Here is a 20729-nt window from a genome sequence, read left to right as displayed (position 1 = left end):
AAGTAGCTGCTTTATTTCACCTTCAAAGAATCTTCAGAGTTTCGTTTGGATTGTTTTGAGTTCATTAATATTTGACAATTCACCATAGTTCTGTTCTAGTTTAAAGAAGTTGTACACACACTAAGCAACCTAGTGCTGTAAAATAAGTCTGCAGCTGTATTTTAATCACATTATTAAGACCATGATAACAAAAGACAGTATCAGATCATGTGTACGTCATCTTTAGAGCCACTCCAAACCCTTTAACTTACTCTGTAATATCATTTTGTAAAACAGAGTTAAGCTCAACTTCAGTGTTTTCACATGGGATTGTCGATTTTAAGAGTAGAAAAGGTGTGGAAAGCTACTCAAACTGTTAGCTTTCTTAACAGCTTGTCAGACAACACATTAAGAAAACATTTATCTGTTCCTTTGTCCTGGAATTAAAAGAATGAAGTTTAGTCTCTTGGGTGAATATATGACTTCTCTTTCCAACACTTTCTGACGTAAGCGAGGACTACTGTCAAATAAAGGAACACAGGGAAGTTGTTTTTTTGACGGCTCAACTAGTATTTGCTTTCGAGACTGGCTTTTTGGCCATACTGATGTAATAAAAAAAGTGGTTACTTTTTACTGTGCACTTGCACACTTATATAGATTAATAACATCTCTCTTTTAACATGCTAACTGAGGCCTGTAGAGTCAGAGATGTAGCTCTCGGGGTTTTGCAGTTTTTGCTTTGCTGGGATGTTTATTCTTGGAAAGATTGAATGTTTCATGCTTGCAAATAGTAGAATGATACACAAACGGCCGTATTATTGTAGGGTCTACCTTACAATATAAAGCGCCTTGAGGCGACTGTTGTTGTGATTTGGCGCTGTATAAAAAAATTGAATTAAATAGAACCCATCTCAGATTGATGAGCATGTGCTTCTCGAAGGTCATTGCTGATATCTTTCCTAGTTGCCATTGTGTTAGCACACACCTGAATGCTCCAGACTTGCAGACTGTCAAAACTGCTTGTTTTTTACTTCTCAGTCGTAAAAGGCTGATGAGGTATTGTTGTCCCCCTGCGGGGCAGGTGGGCAGACAACATGGACACCCAAGTTTGTGAATGCGATAACTAGAGAATGAAGTCACATAGGTGTTTCAAATTGATACCATAAGCGCATCTACTAAAAATCTTTGAAAACTTTGAATCTCAGTGACCTTGACCTCAGAAAATCTAGTCAATGTGGTAACGACTGTTTTTTTTAGAAATGCTCACGCTTACTGATGATCTGTTAATGAAGTGTATTTGATTAGCAGCATAGAGCTGCTACTTACTGCTTCCACAGGAATTAAAAGTAGTAAGGGTGGACTTAGTTATTCACCCTTCTTTGGCATTTTGTCTTAATTTTTGTGGTTGAATATGTCATGTGGCATTGTTCATATGAAGTCGTATTTACGTCATTTTAAGACCTGCTTGGGACTAGATGATTTTTTTAAATTATGTTGTGTTATGAAAACTTAAGTGAAAGAGGATCTGCTTTCTTTTTACCATGACTGTTTTACTTTTGCGCCCTTAGTTCATATTTTAAAGTCTTTCCTGTTCTACTCTTTTACCTCTCTGACAACTTTCTGACCCCATTTTCCACTAGACAATGAATCAGCCACAGTGTATGAACTAACCTCTTTTAATTAAAGAGATTAGCATTGAAACAACATAGTTTCACTTGTGTCAGCTGCTTCCTAATCCCTTACATCTCTTAGTAGAATTCTTGTACTGAACAGTGATTCCAACTACACATGCTTGTTTCTGTCCTTTGTGATAACCAGTGTAAATTAGGTGCTGACAGTTTTGATAGGCATTTCTAACATTGATCCTGGATAAGAGCTCTCCTCACTACACACCTGTTCTGGCCTGCTTTGTGTGCCACCACGCTGGATCATCACAGGGCTCCACATTTTACTTTTTCCATTTGTCTGTTTGTTTGGATGCACCTCTCTTTGTGCTCTCTATTCCCTGTTGATGCACCAAAATGCATTTACATGCCACAGTTAATTAATTATTCACCATCTCTCTTTTGCTATCCCTCCTCCTCCATCTGAGCTTTTGTTTGTTTTTGTAATCCTTAATTTTAGTTTCTTGGGATTACACTGAAAATAGTGCTTGTTTTATATGCCTACCATCCATAACGTCTGCCTGCTTCCCCCCATCAGCCTGTACAAACAAAGCTACTGTAGTTCTGGTCTGTCTGATAGCTTAAGCTGAGAATGGCGATTGTGTGAACTGCGTGAGCTGCTGAGAAACCGAACGCTGTGTTTCTTGGGATGCTGATTGTTACTGTGTAAACTACATACAGATGATGCATCAGGATTGGTGTTTAGTCAGTTTGCTCCCTGTTGATTTCCTTTGTTTGAATCTGGAGGAGTGCTCAAAATATGCATGCATGCATATTTTGATGTTCAATTTTTTTCTCTCACAACCTTTTTCATGCTTACACGTTTTTCTGACACATGGGTTTGTGGTATCTCTCACACACTCCTCCCCAGAGAATGTGGGGACTAGCTTTTATACACCACTGTAAGTGTGTATGTGTGTAATCTGTAGCAGGAGAAAGAGCAGGTAGCTTTGTGTGTCTGCAATACTACACAGCCTCTTTCTGTATAGGCCCCAAGGGAATGAGAGAAGGAGCAGGAGGCATGGGACAAGACAGCAATTTGTAGGGAAGTGCTGGTTAGAGCAACACATACAAGTTCAGGAGGTCAGATGTTGTTTTCTTATGCTGTAATCCCAGTGGACTGTGTGTTATTTGTAAGATATGGTGTTGAAGGCACAATCTTCAAATGCATGAATGCTTAGGTTTGGGGCATGTTATGCAGTTTTAATGGGCCTTACACAGCAAGCACTTTTGAACTTTAAAACCATGCTCTTTACTTACAATGTTTAAGTAATTATGTATAAAAATCTAAAGATGATTGTATGAGATAATGTGAATGCAGCTGGATTTGGTCTTCAGGGAGCCTTGCTAGGTCTGACTAATCCTCAGAATGACAGGAAGCAGAGCACTGCTGTGCCCAGCTTGTTAGCCTGTAGCCACCACCACCATTCTTTGCTGCAAATAAACTTGGGAATTTGATAAAGTTGGGAAAATGATTTTAGTGAAGTCTGAATGAGATGAAGTGCACTGGCTGGGTTGCACAGTTTAGTCTGTGTGTGTCACAGAGTGTATGTGTGTGTGGATGTCATCAGCCTTATGTCAGCAAAGAACGAGTTTACTTCTGTGTCCTTGCTCCTTTTTTTCCCTCTCGTAACTAAAATCCTACAACTACCCCAGAGTTGTCCCTTGTTGTGAGTCAAGAATCTAAAAGTTCAAGTATTGTTATGCTCGCTACTTGTACTCAGTTTGTGTTCTGTCATTCTTCTCCAACTACAACTTTGCTGCTGTTTCTCTGAGCATTATTTTCACAGCTTTTTTCCCTTAGTTTCCATGGCATTTTTGTTCTTTCCCAAAAAATCAGACACTCAGACTGCTCTTAGAAGGCCAAGCTCTGAAGTGGTGTTTTTTGTTTTGTTTTCCCCCCCCCCCTCTTCATATAATGCTTTTTTCTGTGCTCTGTAACATCAGCACCATGGTTTTACAAAGGAGCAGCTCAGTTCAGGGTTATAAAGGGCGTTCATACAGGAAGTTTCTGTTGTCACCAGAAACTTAGTAAGTCAATGACATCAAGCAAGTTCAAGGGATGACAGGTGAACTAACTACTGGCAGTGGGCCCTGAGTTCAATTTTTCTCATCCTTGATGCAAATGAATGAAGCAACTAATGATAAAAACAAGGGATACCATGAAGTGATGTGAGGGGAGGTTGTGAATACATTAAGGGGTTACCTTGCTAACTGGAGCCAGAAATGAGCACTAGTGACCAATATCCAGCTACAAAGTGATGTTTAATGAATGAATTGGTGAGAGTGGCAGATGTACTCTGACCCAGTTAATCAGGAAGTGTGCATGTAGTCTGAAGGTGCTACACAGCATTACAAACTCACATCTACATCTTGCAACTGTGTACTGTCATCAGGAAGCAGCATCAAGAATGTGGGATACTGTTGTCCAGGTGCTGTTGATATTCCACAGAGGAGACAAAATTGGAAACATAATTTCTTTGTAATAAAGTGAATGTTAAAAACCATGAAACTGTTAACTGCATTCATTGTCTTTGCTTCTTCCTCTTTGTGGTGAACTTTACGGTTGCTCTCTTTCCTGTTTCAGCTAACGCTTCACTAGTCTGCTTTCTGCCTATGCACAGCATTGATTTCCACGGTGAGGCATTTGGACGGCATACAGATGTGTCTATACATCCTATACAACGAGTGAATTCCCAGAATCGCTTTCTTTGTTTAGCCTAAAAGCTTGCTATGGGACACTAATGTGGGATATATATATATATATATATATATATCCCACATATATATATATATCCCACGCAAATGCGACCAAATTTTTCAGTGGTGCGACTAAAAAAAAATATTTGGTTGTGTGAAGAGAAAAGTTATTAGAAAGGCAAATGAAGTCACACTCAGATATCTAATTTTTACATGCGCATGGGCGGTCAGTCCGATCTGCTCTGCTGTCAAAGTGCGCACAACAGATGTGACAGAAAAACCGCCCAGGGCTCTCAGCGCATTCTTTATTTATACTCCAAGTGAGCTTTCAAGGAAGTGGGAGTGGTATGTTCAGTATACAAAAACGTTTCCATAATAGGAGAAACCTTTAGCTTGTCTGTTGAAATAGGAGATAGCTTGGTATGTATAGAAACTTAAACATTTCCTTAAAAGGAGAGTGAGAGAGGGGGGTGACCGTTAACTCAGGATGTAGTATGTATGTCACCGCATTCCTCTACACATCTGGTTCCAACTCACGAGCTCTCCTATCTTAAATGAAGCTACAACTAAACAATAATCACAAAACTAAAAAATCTCTTATCATTCCCTCCTGTTTGTAGCGATTTTAAGCAAATACATCAATGTGTTTCAGACACAGACCCTACATTGTGAGTGCTTTCGGTCTGGTCGTCATAAAATGTGTATCATTCAAACATAATCATTCATCACATTAGTTTCATACTCATCGTCTTCTCCTTCTTCCTCGTCTGGCACAGTGACATATGCAACAAGAGATTGAGATATCATTCTTGATACCATTCCTCTTACAAAACATAATAAGTATTAGGCCAATAAACATTAAAACCTTAAACATCAGTGTTTTCCATGAGCCGCTCATAAACCAATTCCACCAATTACTTTGTGAATTTGCCCAATCGGTTACCTGTGCCTGTTGAACGTTTCTAAGTAATTGTAGAGCATTTGTCATATTGTCAGAATGCACATTGTCTGGAATATATGTACAACAAGTTATATTAAACAAAACACAGTCCGCGCTTTTCTGCCAAGATCATGTCCAGAGCAACTCTGTGTTGCATAACAGTTATTCTTATGGCATCAATTTCCTGATTTTGCTCTTTGTTGATGCTGGTCGATGCATTTAAAAACAGTCCAAAACTATAGTCCAATAGTCAGGAGGTCGCTGTGGTTTAGGACAATTCCTGAATATTGATAACCTAAACTGGCAAAGCTTGCTGCGCATGTCACTTGAATCATGTTCATAAGTCTGCCATATAATGTAGCATGCTGTGTTGTAGCAGGCATGTGTGAGCATATATAACAATCTTTGTCTTCTTTGCGATTATATATGTATCTATACCAGGCGTTGTTCATCCAGGGATGGATGTGGTCCTGTGTCACTTCAGCCAGGTGTGAGTTGTCATATGTCCATGCTCTTCTATGCAAGTTGACTTCTTGATCCTTTAAGTGCATCAGGGTCCATGCTGTAAGCAGCAGGGTCAAGGTGGTAAGCAGAATAATCTTCATGATGACCAGACACACCGATTTACTCTGGTGAGTAGACTACAGGCGAGAAGTAGAAGGCGGGATATACCCAATCAGCCCTCCCTTCACCTGTAGATCACCAAAGAGTCGGGGTGGTGGTGTCTTTAGGTTGTGCTGTCACTCACTTCCATTTTTGCAATGGCTCTGGTGGATCCAAGAGGGCCTCTCAGCGATTTTGCAAGCTGTTGGCGTCGTTAGGAGTACTTGGTATGGACCTTCCCACCGAGGTGAGTTCCAATTCTTTCTCTGGAGTACTCGTATAAGGACCCAATCGCCTGGTTTTAATCTGCAAGAGACTTGAGAAGCGTCGCACGGCAGTTCAAAACAATATCCCTATTTTCTACTAGTTTTGCCATCCATTCTACTAAAGTTGTCTCTCTAACAGATTTATCTATTGGTTCACTTGTATCAATTCATGCATCTTTTCACTGAGGTCTGATTCAAACTATCTTACTTCTGATTCTTTCCAAAAATAATTTCACATGTAACAATTTATATATGTGTGTTTTCTATTTTTGTTTACCTCTTTATTGTGATCTGGTGGACATCTCTAAACACCATCATAAGTTCAGGCTTCAATTTCAACCCAATTATACTCCTCTGGGCTTCACCTTCCCACTGGCCCCTGTACCCTTCTCAAAGTGTCCTTTGTTGTCTTAAATCTCCAGCAAACACAATCTGTTTCTTCTCTGTTTCTTCCTTTTAGATTAAGTCCCAGCCAGGCAAAATATCACATTCAGTGCCTTTAAACAGTCATGTCACACTGTTCTTACCAGCCTGCTGTTAATTCTTCAATTCCACGATATTCTGTTGGTCTTCATCAGGAGATTAACTGTCCTTTGAGCTTCTTTTCAGGATCGGGACAAGTGGGAGGTCAAGCTATAAAATTTTAAGCCAAACTTTGGCTTGTTTTCTCCCAATTATGTTAATCTATGGTTTTGCTGCTATGCTCAAAATTCTAGGTTGAGAAAAGTCCACCTTTATTTATTTATGACCTATATTGACACACTAAACCATACCATTAATATCATTTTCATTTCTTTTCTTAAAGCCTCCATTTGCTTCATCTGGCTAGAGTCTGTCTCTTCTGTTTTTCTCTCTGGGTGCTCACTCCTTATATGGGCATGCAAAGTTCCTGTCACACACACACTTCCTGTTACTCTCTTTTGTGTTTCTACAGGCTAATCAAACTCATTTTGTATTTACAGTCTACAAACCCTCTGTAATTCTACTAACTTCTAATCTAAAATGTAACGTCATTCACACAATAATTTCATAATCCTCTCACACACACTGCCTTTTAAATAAACTAAACTCTTTGCATTTTTATCTATTTCAGACATTTTCTGAGTCTCTGTTTTATGGTGCTGTTAGTTCTCTCTACTAACCCTGCACTCCATAGATGATAAGCACAGTGATTTCTTATGCTGAATCCTAGTGCTTCAGAGACCTTACTGATCACATCATTGACAAAATGTGTCCCATTGTCTGATCTTATCAGAGAAGGGATACCATATGTTGGAATAAAATGATTACATAAACATTTTGCAATGGAGATTGCCTCTGCTTTTTACTGGATATATCTCTGGTCAGTTTGAAAACACATCTATGAACACTAAGGCATATTTTAATCCTTGACATTCATTCAATTCAATAAAATCCATGTGGATGGTGTGGAGAACTGGCCTCTCTTAGGTCTTAAGTTTCCTTGTGAGTTGTGTTTTTGACAGAATAGGCATGTTCTTACAAATTTTTCGCTGAAGTTTCAAAATTTATAGTGTAAAAGTATTATTTATCTATACTATATTTCCCTCCTGTTGACACATGTATTACTTCATGTGTCACTACAGCCGCTGTCCTGTGTAATGACTCTGGTAATATTGGTTTTCCACCACAGACCATTAAGTCATCTTTCAGTTGTGCTCCACATTTCAGCCACTTGTTCTGTTCAGTGATTGTTGCAGCTTTTTGTTCGGTTTTTAGTACGTCAAGTGGTATTTGTGTACAATGTTCGGATGTTAGAAGCGTTATCGTTTGTTGTGCAGCCCGCTTTGCTGTTTGATCTGCAAAATTATTTCCTTTTGTGACAATAAAATTGTCTTTTTGATGTGCTGCACATTTACAAAGTGCCAATTGTTTTGGCAAGCTAATCACTTCCAATAAGATTTTTAATAAGCTGCCGTGTTGCACGGGGTTATCCGTAGAGGTGACCATACCTCTGTTATGCCAAATTTTGGCAAAGTGGTGCACTGCTGAAAAAACAAACTGGCTGTCAGTGTATATATTTATATTTTGGCCTGCGTGCAATTCATATGCACATATGACTGCATACGTGCAGCTGACTCTTTTACTGCCTCTGCTGCGGCTGCATAGGCTTACATATGCAGGCAGGCCTGACGCTACAGAGTCTAATTTACACGAGTCTAAATTTCACCAGGGATGCTAACGAGCGTTGTTTTTCTCCAAATGCCTGTGTTATCACAGCTTCCATATAACCTGCTCCTCTATCTACACGTAAGTAGAAAGACTTATCATAGTCAGGCAGTGCTAAAACTGTATCTGTCTGTAATGCCTATTTTTAAATAACTGAATGCTTCGTCTTTCTTCTCTATAGATGCAACATTACATCTTCACTTAATGCATTTTTAGATAATTTCTAGTTTTTCAAAGAATCCACCCATCTCACCCATCTCACACATTTCAAACTTTGAAGTTAGGGTTTTTATATATATATATTTTAAACTTTGAATTGCTCACAGTTCTAAAACTAGGCATTTGTAAATCATATGCCTAATCACTATGTGTCACTGTGATCCACAAGTATGGTCACAAATTCGCTTCCAAACCAACAAAATAAAATAATCAAACAAAAACAAAAAACATACATGAGTCAGGACACAAAAGAAAAATGCTGCTACTGAAACAGCGCAGAAGTGTGAGGGAAAAACTGAGCTCACAGACAGCTGCGTGTGTTGGCTTTTAATGCAGCTTCTGCTCTAAAAACAAATAAATAAAAATAAAAGAAAATGTGTAACATGCTCATCAACTTAGCGGTGTCCACATATTTAATTCAGCTTCTCAATCCTGTAGCTTTAGCTGTTGTCTACAGGGTTTGGCTTATTAGTTGTTATTATAGGTGTGCTCTATATCTCAGTAATGTTTTATCCAGGATAAATGACAGATGTTTAAGCAGGTCAAGTGCCTCTATGCACGTAATTAGTTTAGATAGTTTCTTTATTTTCTTCATCTCATGTGTCATTATACTGAGTTTGAGCAAACCTTAAGCTTGATGCAGACTACTTCATAACAATCATCCACCTCACATCATAACTGACTAGGTTGCTTCTCATTATTAATATTATGTCATTATTAATATTATCATCTTTGTCTTTCTATATTATGACAATAGTATATTACAATATTTTATTAGTGTATACCACTATACTACTACTGAGCCGATTTAACAGTTAGGATCATCTTACTCAGCAAACAGATAATTTAGAATTCATCCAATCTGTACAAATTTGCTTTTCTCTGAACAGGTTTGTGCCTACTTTTTAGACTGGTCTTCTGTTTGTCTCATCTCAGATCCAACCTTCAGTCACATTCATTCTCTCTGTTGTGTAGCGAACCAAGCAATTTATTATTATATATTTTATATCTTATTTTGTATCCATCAAGGGCTTCGGGTGATCTGCAGTTTCACCCTTTCCCAAGCTGGAGACATTTACCTTTTCACACACTTTCCTTGGCTGAACAATGACACAGCCCTAATGTACCTTATGCATCTCTCTATTTTATTTAAAAAGTTTTCGTGTGAATTATTTCCTTTCATTGATTTTATACATTCTGGGCATGATTGTCATGCCAACTATGTTTCATTGTTAATATCAGCTTACAGGTTGTTATCCTTCCTATTATTAGTTTCAATACGGTAAAAATAAGTTCTAATATAATTTTGTCTTTATTTATTTTATTTTTGTACTTCTTATATTTATATCTATTCGGTGGGGTCTGTTTCCAACCTTTTTAAACTACTTTAAACTATTTTGATCTCTAGTTTTCACTTAATAAGGGTTTTGTCAGTCACTGCACTGTAGTGTGACCTGATGCTGATTTTACTATTAGAGTATCTTCTGAGAATTGTACTTCCTGTGGTCTTCTGTTCAAAACGGTTTTACATACTCCTGTATCACATAACATCTGCACTGGTTTGCTATTAACATATACTGTCAGTGTAGGTTTGCCTTTTACTTCAGACACTAATTGATAGACAGTAAATACTTCTGCGTCACTTTTATCATTTTCATTTGGCTTTTTCTCATTTAGTCATTCATTTGAATATTGCCGTTTGTCTGTTTTATGTCTGCAATCTCTGGCGAAATGCCCTTCCTTGCCACAATTCCAACACGTATTATCTCTTTCTTCACTTCTTTCGCGTAAGTCTGTCTGTCCTACGTATCTCTGGCCCTTTCCTTTAAATCCTCCTCTGTCCCTGTCTGTTACCTCTCCACCTTCTCCACCTTCCCCTGCGGGTTGGCCGTATCTGGGGTTTAGTACTGCTATCATAGGAAAAATGCCGGGAGGACCAGGTGGATCAACATCACCTCCCATATCTCGTCCGTAGCGATCTTTTCCTATTTTTTTTTTTTTTTTTTTCTGTGGATTTTCACCTAGTGCTATTTTATCTAACATGTTTTGTGCCTCTGCATAAGGACCAGGTTGAGGTCTGAACGGATCACAGGATTGTTTAAGGGGGGTCGCAGCAGTGGAAGTGGGGGCTGGTTTCACAGCAGCAAAAGTGGGGGTCGGCCTCGCAGCAGCGAGTGGAGCATATGGTGGGGGGTCTAATACCTCTGCCTTTTCTTTCTTCTTTTCTTGTTTCTTTTGTTTATTCTCACATCGTCTATCTGCCTCTCTCTTCCATGCTTGGAAATATTCTAATTCTTACGTGCGTTTTCCTTCTTTCTTTCTTTATTTTGTCTCTCCTATTTCTTTCAGTAATGCTTCTTTAAGTTGTATTAATGCAGATGGGCTACATTCTCATTTAGTCTTTTTAGAACTTCTCCATCTTTGCACACTAATTTGTCCGGCGCCTGGACACTTTTTTCCTAACCACTGTTCGTCAACAGTAAACTTAGTGGGCTAATTACCCATTAAAACAGAACTGCAGAGCCTTCTCTGGTATTAGACTTAAAGAGTGGTTACTGACTACGCCCTTCTACTCCACTCTAATTAGTGGAGCGGTGTCAGTTTTATGAGGCGGAACTCAACCGTTCTCTTTTGTCACCAGTACTTCAGCTACTGACAGGAAATAAAATGACAATAACAATGAGAGTGATTCAGCAGCGTATTTGTGCTGTTTAAATCAATTCACTCTCAACACACAGAAAACACAAACATTTAAACAGACATTTCACACAATCGCGCAGACCTTTTCGGAAGGCCAGTCCTAAAGCTTTTATTTTGAAAATCCTTTCGGCGGATCAGTCCAACGCTTTTATTTTGAAAATCCGTTCGGTGGATTACCCCAACGCGTTTATTTTGAAAATCCGTTCGGTGGATCACCCCAGCGCTTTTACAAATCCGTTCGGTGGATCACCCCAGCGCTTTTATTTTGAAAATCCGTTCGGTGGATCACCCCAGCGCTTTTACAAATCCGTTCGGTGGATCACCCCAGCGCTTTTACAAATCCGTGCAGTGGATTAGACTAATTACACCCTTTCGGCGGGTGAGACCAAAGTTCGTTTTACGCGAGTGTAAATGAGTGACTTCCTTTACCTTCCCAAGATTCTCTGGCTATGTTGAAAGTCAGCCACTGGATCCCAGCGTCGTGGACCACTTGATAAAACACTGGCCAGGAATCGAATTTTAGCGTCCCTGGACTTTTTCACTCCTACCTAGAGGACAGATTTCAGTGCAGCTTTCCACGACGGCAGGACACAGCGGCCGATGCTTCCTCTCCGGCTCGGAGGACCAAGAAAATGTGAAGAGAAAAGTTATTAGAAAGGCAAATGAAGTCACACTCAGATATCTAATTTTTACATGCGCATGGGCGGTCAGTCCGATCTGCTCTGCTGTCAAAGTGCGCACAACAGATGTGACAGAAAAACCGCCCAGGGCTCTCAGCGCATTCTTTATTTATACTCCAAGTGAGCTTTCAAGGAAGTGGGAGTGGTATGTTCAGTATACAAAAACGTTTCCATAATAGGAGAAACCTTTAGCTTGTCTGTTGAAATAGGAGATAGCTTGGTATGTATAGAAACTTAAACATTTCCTTAAAAGGAGAGTGAGAGAGGGGGGTGACCGTTAACTCAGGATGTAGTATGTATGTCACCGCATTCCTCTACACATCTGGTTCCAACTCACGAGCTCTCCTATCTTAAATGAAGCTACAACTAAACAATAATCACAAAACTAAAAAATCTCTTATCAGGTTGCACCTGTGCGACCAACTGTTCGGGTAGCGAAAAAAAAAAAAAAATCTGCAACCTTCCCTGTGGTCAACAACAGACACACATTTTGCCCCTAGCGTGGACTAAACCAATCAGAGATAGTAAGGGGCGGGACCTCTCTGATTGGCCGTGGTCCAGTTGAAAGTGCAGGTGGAAGTGGGAGGTGAGTAGCTTGAATAAAGTGATATCAATTCATTAAATCCTGAATCGACTTTTAAATATAACTGTGTTTTGCCAGAAACGCCAGATTCTCAGATTAAAGCTCACAAAACCATTTCAACAACAACCAAACAGTAAATGAGAGCAGGTACACGGATTCCACACAAAGACGTAAACACAGAGCGGAACCGACGCATCAGAATCAACTTTGTCTTTCTCGGCTTTCTCACCCGACGGCCCGTAGATGGACACGCTGTCGGAGCTTAGCGATTCTGATGCGTCCGGTCCGCGCTGTGATTACGTCTTTTTGCGCTGATTCTGAGCTGCAGGTTTTGTCTCTCTCCAACCAAAATTCACCGAGCCAGCAGCAAAAGAAGCAGCAACCTGCGCGTCACATTTGATCAATGTCGTCATGAATTTTGCTGTTTTGCTTCCACGACTATTAAAATCACACTTCATGCACAGCTAGCTCTCTCTCTATCTCTCTCTGTACTTCAAGAACAGTTTCCCGTCTCCAATCTCTGTTTTCTGTATTATTCATTCGGGTATTACCCACCAGTCTACCGTTGTTTACAGCGCTGTCGGCTGCTGTCTTTTTCTTTTCTTTTTTTCACTTAAATGACCTCGGACAAGAAAGCCTATTTTTTCTGTTGTTCAATACTGAAGAAATTTAAACTTTATATGCAACATTGTAGAATATTTTTAAGGTTATCTGCTATAAAAAGCCAGACCAGGAAAATCTCCTTCATATTTTTCTGTGTTTTATTCTCAGTTACTTTCACACAAAGGCATCTGCTGTGATGTTCACAATTCTGATGAAGTCAGTACTGATAAATGATCAGAATTATAATATTTCTGACTGTCTGAGGCTAAGTTGAATCGAATCGGGACTTTGAAAACCGGAATCGAACGGATTATAGAAATCAGTGATGATACCCAGCCCTAGTGAGCAGCCTAGGCACGACAGAAGTGGATGTAGCTGTAATAGGAAAAGAACTATTGCTAACTTTTCTGTTAAGTTAAGGCCTGATCCTTCTGAAATTCATAGCCAGTGCTCTGACACGGTGTCATCAATCTTTGAATGCTGAAAAAGCACAGTGTATCCAGAAAAACACATTATATTATATAAATTATTATAAAATTTGTGTGCGCCTAACTTTTGTGCCGGTACGCCTAACTTTTTAAACGCCTAACTTTTTAAAGTTAGGCGTACCGGTACGCCCATGGCAAAAAGTTAGTCTAGAGCCCTGATATAGATAGATATATATAGATATAGATATATATAGCTATAGATATATATAGATATAGATATATATAGATATATAGATCTATATATAGAGAGATATATACACACACACACACACACACACACACACACACACACACACACACACACACACACACACAGGGTAGGCCATTTATATGGATACACCGTAATAACATGGGAATGGTTGGTGATATTAAAGTCCTGTTTGTGGCACATTAGTATATGTGAGGGGGCAAACTCCTCAAGATGGGTGGTGACCATGGTGGCCATTTAGAAGTCGGCCATCTTGGATACAACTTTTGTTTTTTCAATAGGAAGAGGGCCATGTGACACATCAAACTTTTTGCTAATGTCACAAGAAAAACAATGGCGTGCTTGGTTTCAACGTAACTTTATTCTTTCATGAGTTATTTACAACTTTCTCTTTGTTCACAGCCATTGACATGTCGAAGAGGTTAACACGTGAGGTTATATAGATAGATAGATAGATACACACATACACAGATCATCTGTAATCCTTCTTTTCTCTTTTTGTTTATATTTATGAAGGAAAAACTCTTAATAAGAAGGCATTGTTTAAAAGAGCTTGAAGACAACCATCCGGTGTTCTACACCAGTGCAGACGTTGTGCTGAACATTATTAGACATCACCCTAAAATGTGTGTGGGAATTTCCTTCATTATAAGGGTTGTATTTGTAGGAATCTATTAAATTATGCACAGTAACCACAATCCCACACTGAAATTCAAGCCCTCTGTATTAATGTTAGTCATCTCACTAGATTGCAAATCCCACCTAATCCTGTTAAATTGCAATCTCAGCTTTCAAGAGTGTCATTTGTGTGGAATTTAAGCTGCCAGCTGACCAGCTGTAGTTTGACATACCCAGCTTATTCAAAGCAAATCTCAAACACAGTCTGTCACTCTACATCATCTGCTCCTCCTCTCCACACAGAGCATCACATTACTGACGCAGGCTAAACTGTACTGAGACAACCAGTGCTGAACCCCGCAAGAATGAAGTGTCCAGCCACAGTGCTGCTGGCACTTCTACAAAACGTCTTGTAACAACAAATAAATCTAAAACAAACTTAAGGAAAAACACCACCAAAATTGAGTGTTGTGGCATTCTTAACACTAAACAAAGCACAACGCTTGTTCTAATAGGTAACCTAGCACCGGCACAAGGGACAGGTGGAGTTCAGCACGCAGATGGGTCCAATATGATCCGGCAGCATCTGTATCTAATCACATAAAACAGCCACTGAGAGACGTGGAATTCTGGCCCAATAACAGCTTCTGATACAGTTTAATTTTTCCCCCCATTTTCTATTTTTTTTTTTTTTTATTTCTTCCTTTGTTTCACAAAAAAGAATTACGTAAAACTAAACAATTTTAAAGTCTTTACACTTCTATGTATAAACATTTAATATATGCAGAATGAATGTGTCACATTAATAATTAGCTACTCACATTGATAAACCTTCACAACAGGGACCTGGCTAGTGCCAAGAAAGGGCTGGAGATGGATGCGCAGGAGCCAGACCTTCCAAAAAAGAGCAAAGGGTGTGCCCACTGTGGGTGAATCGTGTAAATGTACCTAGGTGGTTCACTCAGAGAAAGTCTGTGTGGGAAACTTTAGGTGTTACAATTTGAAACTGTTAATATTCAACTAGTCAGAGACCACGTAAGCCATACTTAAAGTGATACTTTAACCGGATTTGATTTAAGTGTGTTTTCCCCTCTCTCCTTTTCTCATTTTCCTCAGTCTGATAGACCGCATGCTTCAGAGGGATCCCAAACAACGAGCCTCCCTGGAGGAGATTGAGAGCCATGCCTGGCTGCAGGGGGTGGACCCATCCCCAGCCACCAAGTATAGCACTCCCCTGGTCTCTCACAAAAACCTGTCAGAGGAGGAACATAACAGCATCATCCAGCGCATGGTGCTGGGAGACATTGCAGATCGGGAGACCATAGTCGAGTAAGTTGTGCTTCAGCTTTTTCTCTGGTGTTTGCACAGTGAAACCACAACAGATCCAGGGTGATGTAATCACATTTTTATAGGGTGTTCTCTGCTCTTAGTGATCACTCAGAGCACAAGTCATTGGAGTCAACTTTAAAGATTTTACTGATGAGCATTTGTAGATGGGGGAGCTGTTTGCCTTTTTAGAACCTCTTTTTATAAAATGCTGTTCAGTGAACCCTTAAATGTTTTGGCTGCACTTCATTTTAAAAGTAGGTGATTAAGGGGAAATTGTCTCTCACTTCAAAACTGATATCATTTGCAAACTCATCAGGAAACCTTATTTGAAACGGAACTCATTAGACCAACACAAGCATCATCAGTGCCGATTGATGCTTTTTTATTTTTGAGGAGGGGGTCAATGAACAGATTAGCCTATAACTTTTGAAACTTTAATAAAAATGACACCAACGGCACTAAGCAGTCACAACATTTTCTGCCATTGTGAAACCCGTTTCACTTTAATGTACAATTGTACAAGGAGCCAACTAACACAGCACGCATCAGCACAAAGCCCAGAGCATCCTGACAGATGTTTAACTCAAAGAAGCATCAGCTCGTTACCTTCCAGCCCTCAGAGCAGCCTGGTGTGTGCTTACATACTGAGAAGCAGAACGTAAGAGGAATTAAACAAAACAGCTGTTGATTTCAGAGTCAGGATTTCAAGTTCACACTTGTTTCTGACAGACTTGCAGTTCACTGCTACCTTCTGCTGTGAAGATATTACCTGTGGTGTGATAGAGTAAAGAAGAATATCTCTGTATGTGTGGGGATGCTAGCCTTTGAAGAGAAAGAGGCATTGAGAGTTTTGTTGATTTAAAGTTGTATATAAATGAAGACCTTGCCAGCAGGGTTCCACACAGTTATGATGAAGCTTATCAGCAACGGTTAGGTTTCTAAGTATGTGGAGATGTTCCAAAACATGCAAATGGACTGGCATATTTATAAGACTTTTCTAGACTAATTGACAATTCAAAGCATTTTAGACCACAAGTCACATTTATTCATGCATGCATAAAGTGTTTTATTCTATATTTCACACCCACAGGTGCTTTAGTACCAGTTAACCAACTGCATGTCTTTGCACTGTGGGAGGAAACTGGAATACCTGGAAGGGTCCCTCGCAGGCACAGGGATTTCTGTAAACACCACATAAAAGTAACCCAGAAGGGGTCAAACCCCTGGGTAATACAGTGCTGGGTGATACAGTGTTAATTCATACTGGTGCTAGTTTTAATAGCTTTCTACTGTGTAAAGTTGAGCCCTGAGCGTTACATATGTTAGCAGGAAACAGATTATATTTTGGTGGTACCCAAATGCAACATCAGTGTTTTGACTTTTCTCTATGCCAGGGATGGGGAACTCCAGGCCTCAAGGGCTGGTGTCCTGCAGGTTTTAGATTTCACCCTGGGTCAACACGCCTGAATCAAATGGTTAGTTCATTACCAGGCCTCTGGAGAACTTCAAGACATGTTGAGGAGGTAATTTAGCCATTTAAATCAGCTGTGTTGGATCAAGGACGCATCTAAAACCTGCAGGACACCAGCACTAGAGGTATGGAGTTCCCCCACCCCTGCTCTATTCAATACTGAGTTATTGAAGCACTGTCAGATCAAGTTCTTTGTTTCTATGAAAGCTGCAAATATTTTCTGTGTTTGTAGGGAGCATTGATTTCTGATGGATGTGTTGTGTCAGTGTGTGTGATGTTGTTACTGCAATTAGGCTTTAATCCACATCCTCCACTCTCCTCTTTCATGAGTTTCATGCAGCATCAATCTGCTGCATGAATCTTCTAAATCTAAACACACAGTGAAAGCGACATGGTGATCAGGCAAAAATTGAATGACATTCTATGAGTGCAAGGGACTACGGGCGAAATGACTGCAGGTAACATGAAGTGGGTGGGACCTAAGATAAATTTGAAAGTGAAGAATACTGTTGACTGACATCATTTGGATAGTCACCTAGGCAACCGGAGTGTGGAATGTCGACAAGCGACCTGCCATTAGCTTCAAAGCGATGTGTGACAAATAAATGGCTTCTAATGTGGAGCGTCGCTTTAACAAGTGTGTTCATTCAGTAACAGCCCTGACAACAAGATTTGAATAACCTATAATACACTCGATTTAAAAAAAAAAAAGGTAGATGCAGCACATTTATTAACAGAAATAGCCAGAGGAAATTACTATTTATTTATTTATTTTTATAAATTAATGCTGCAGTTAATGTAGTGTTATCAGTCTGCTTTAACACTGATAAGGTGCAGACAGATATTGGCTTAGGTGCATCTTTGCACACTGAGTAATGAGAGATGCTGTAGATGTAAGTGGTAGGTGGTAGGTTAAAACAGAAGGGAAAACCTTCTAACGGGAAGAGCAGTGGAGGAGCCAAGGAAGTAGAAAATATAAACTCACGTTGTTAAAACTATAATTTATTTACAAGAAAACACTAAAATACTCTGGCCAGGCAGAACATGAAATTAAAAACATTAAAACAATACAGCTAAAATCCAATGGCCTCAGCCACGAAGATAAAGTCCAATAAAAGTCCAAACGGTGCAGAAACCGGCAGCATCGTCACCGTCCTGTCTGCCTCTTCGTTCTGATGCCAACTAAAAGGAGAGAGGGGCAGCAGCAGTCACCATTCTTTGATTCCACCGGAGATTCGTCCTACATGGGACTGATCGGGACTTACCCCGGATGGGCAGAGCTCCGAACTCTGCCCACCACTTTGCTGTGCTTCACACGCATAGCCATGGTCTTGCGGTCCCAGGGACATAAGGCGCCATCCCACTGCCTCTCAATCCCCTGCCATGGGCCTCTCTCACCGAGGAGCTAGCTCCCCTCAGCACCAACACAGACCGCTCTGCTCATCCCCGATCACTCTCTCCAATGCGCAGTCGTCTGCGATCTCCAGTCCCGTTCTCCTTTGCCGCACGCCCCGGTCAGCTGCCTGTAGCCGGGCCTCCGTGCTGATCTGCGCGGCCGTCGCCAACCCCGGTTACCATGCCATGTTTCTCACGCTCTCTCTCCCTATTATTGAATAGCTGTGGCGAACCCTGATTGGTCCCAGGTGTGTCAGATTAATGATCAGGAGGGGCGGTGGAATGGGCATCCCCCCGGGAACAAATCACATATCAAAACAAAAAAGCATGCAATAACCCCGCAAAAATAAAACACTACACGCTAATAAAAGATAATAAAAAAATAAAACACAGCACTACATGCAAGGAAATAAAAACACCAAGTTAAACTTGACCATTCCACCCTGTGACATCTTTACAGTGTACTGCAAGTCTACAGTGTAGGCAAAGCTGTAGCATAAGCCTAGATTTTAAGCTGAACCTTAGGCTGTATCCTGATGTGCACAGTCCCAGAAATGGAACTATAAATCACAACAATGCAGACCTTAGTGGGTGTGATTGCTCTGTTTGATTGTAATATGTACTGTATATTGATTAGCACCATGAGAAAACGTAATGTAAAAGTGTATATGTCTGTGAAGGTTCTCAGTCATCCAGGTCATCGTAGTCAAAGGAGCTTGCAAAGAAAAGCGTCTGGACTTCTTTAAGTTACTTGAAGACGTTTCACCTCTCATCCGAGAAGCTTCTTCAGTTCTAAGGTCAAATGGTGGAGAGTCCCAGATATAAACCTAGTGGGAGTATCCCGCTATATATTTATGTAGTGTATATTTATGTCTAACTTGTTCACCAAGCTTATGCAAATTCTGATGGTGTAGACATGGGCTCTTTTTCTCGTTTTAACCACGATTTTAAAGACTTCTCTCCTTCCTTGGTGTCAGTAAAAGGATTGGTTGTTCAAGGTTTATTAGTTCCAAGTCCGACATGTACATGAACTTTTTTTTGTGGTGAACTGTAGATAAAGCTAGACAGGGAGAGACACTGTACAACCTGTACCGGCAAAAGCACGGAATCACACTCCATGTCATTCACACACAGCAAAGACTGATCTGGCTTACAGTAATCCACATCAAAGAACAAAGTAGGCTGATACCCATTGAATACATAAAACCATTCTAAAATATATGTACTTCTTTAAACATTTTCCTGTTGTTTTGAGCTGCTTTGTGTGAAATTAAAATTAGTTCAATATAGTTCTGTAGAAGTTGACCACATGAGGGGAAGCTGTTACTGTGAAACGGCAGTGTCACTGGCTAATGATATCTCAGTGATGTTGTTACCAAATGCACTGCACTGTGTTTCAGAAGCAACTCTTTGTGCCGTGTCCCTTTTCAAAAATTCCACACCCATCAACTGCACTGCACACAGTATACGAGGAAGGGAAGAAATGAGACACAGGAAAGTCATAGTGTACCAACAAGTTTCAAAGACCCTTTATAGAATACATGGCCCATTTATGAAATTATGCAAGGGGCAGAACAAAACCAATTCATATACTCTTATGTCATAGATGTGCACCCGTGCATTCCCAGGATTACTCTGACAACATTGCCTGTTTTAGTGTCTGGTTGTGAATCTCAAAGATCGTTCTGCTGTCAGAGGTGCAATGTAAATGTAGAGAACTCATTCCTCTAAGCCAGCGTCATCGTCAAACTCATTTTACATTAAGGGCCTCACACAGCACACCTTTTAATTAAGTGGGCTGGATTAGTGAAACTCCTTTCTATCAGCGTAAGGACATTCAATTACACATTTATACCTAAAAATATATATGCTCCATAATCGTCTGTGTTGTGTCTGTGGAAAATGCAGCACTGTCAGGGGACTTTGTGATCTTTGCAGCACAATTATCGAGTTCACTGTCTGAAGATGACAGGGAAAAACTGGATTTTCTTTTTTGAAATTGCACTTATGTGTCTCAGTGTATCTCAGGATTTTTGTAAATGGATCACCTGTAACTTCTGTTATCTGGTAAATGCTTAGAGAAGCATGTTTCACTT

The 20729-nt window shown here is 40.0% G+C and overlaps 1 protein-coding gene across 2 annotated transcripts in view; it reads left to right on the top strand.

The window, feature by feature from the left end:
* The window catches only part of snrka (SNF related kinase a), a 73679-nt gene that overhangs the window by 32049 nt on the left and 20901 nt on the right, over positions 1-20729 (top strand). For both annotated transcript variants that reach the window (XM_084943621.1, XM_084943620.1), the window contains exon 4: positions 15555-15767. In XM_084943621.1, the coding sequence (XP_084799747.1) occupies positions 15555-15767 (213 nt within the window). The remainder of the gene's footprint in view (positions 1-15554; positions 15768-20729) is intronic.

This window comes from Perissodus microlepis, chromosome 11 (genome assembly GCF_051167445.1).
Source record: "Perissodus microlepis isolate ML-2025 ecotype Zambia chromosome 11, ASM5116744v1, whole genome shotgun sequence".
NCBI lineage: Eukaryota > Metazoa > Chordata > Actinopteri > Cichliformes > Cichlidae > Perissodus > Perissodus microlepis.
The sequence above is the reverse complement of the archived record's forward strand: the minus strand, read 5'-3'. Positions and strand labels throughout refer to the sequence as shown.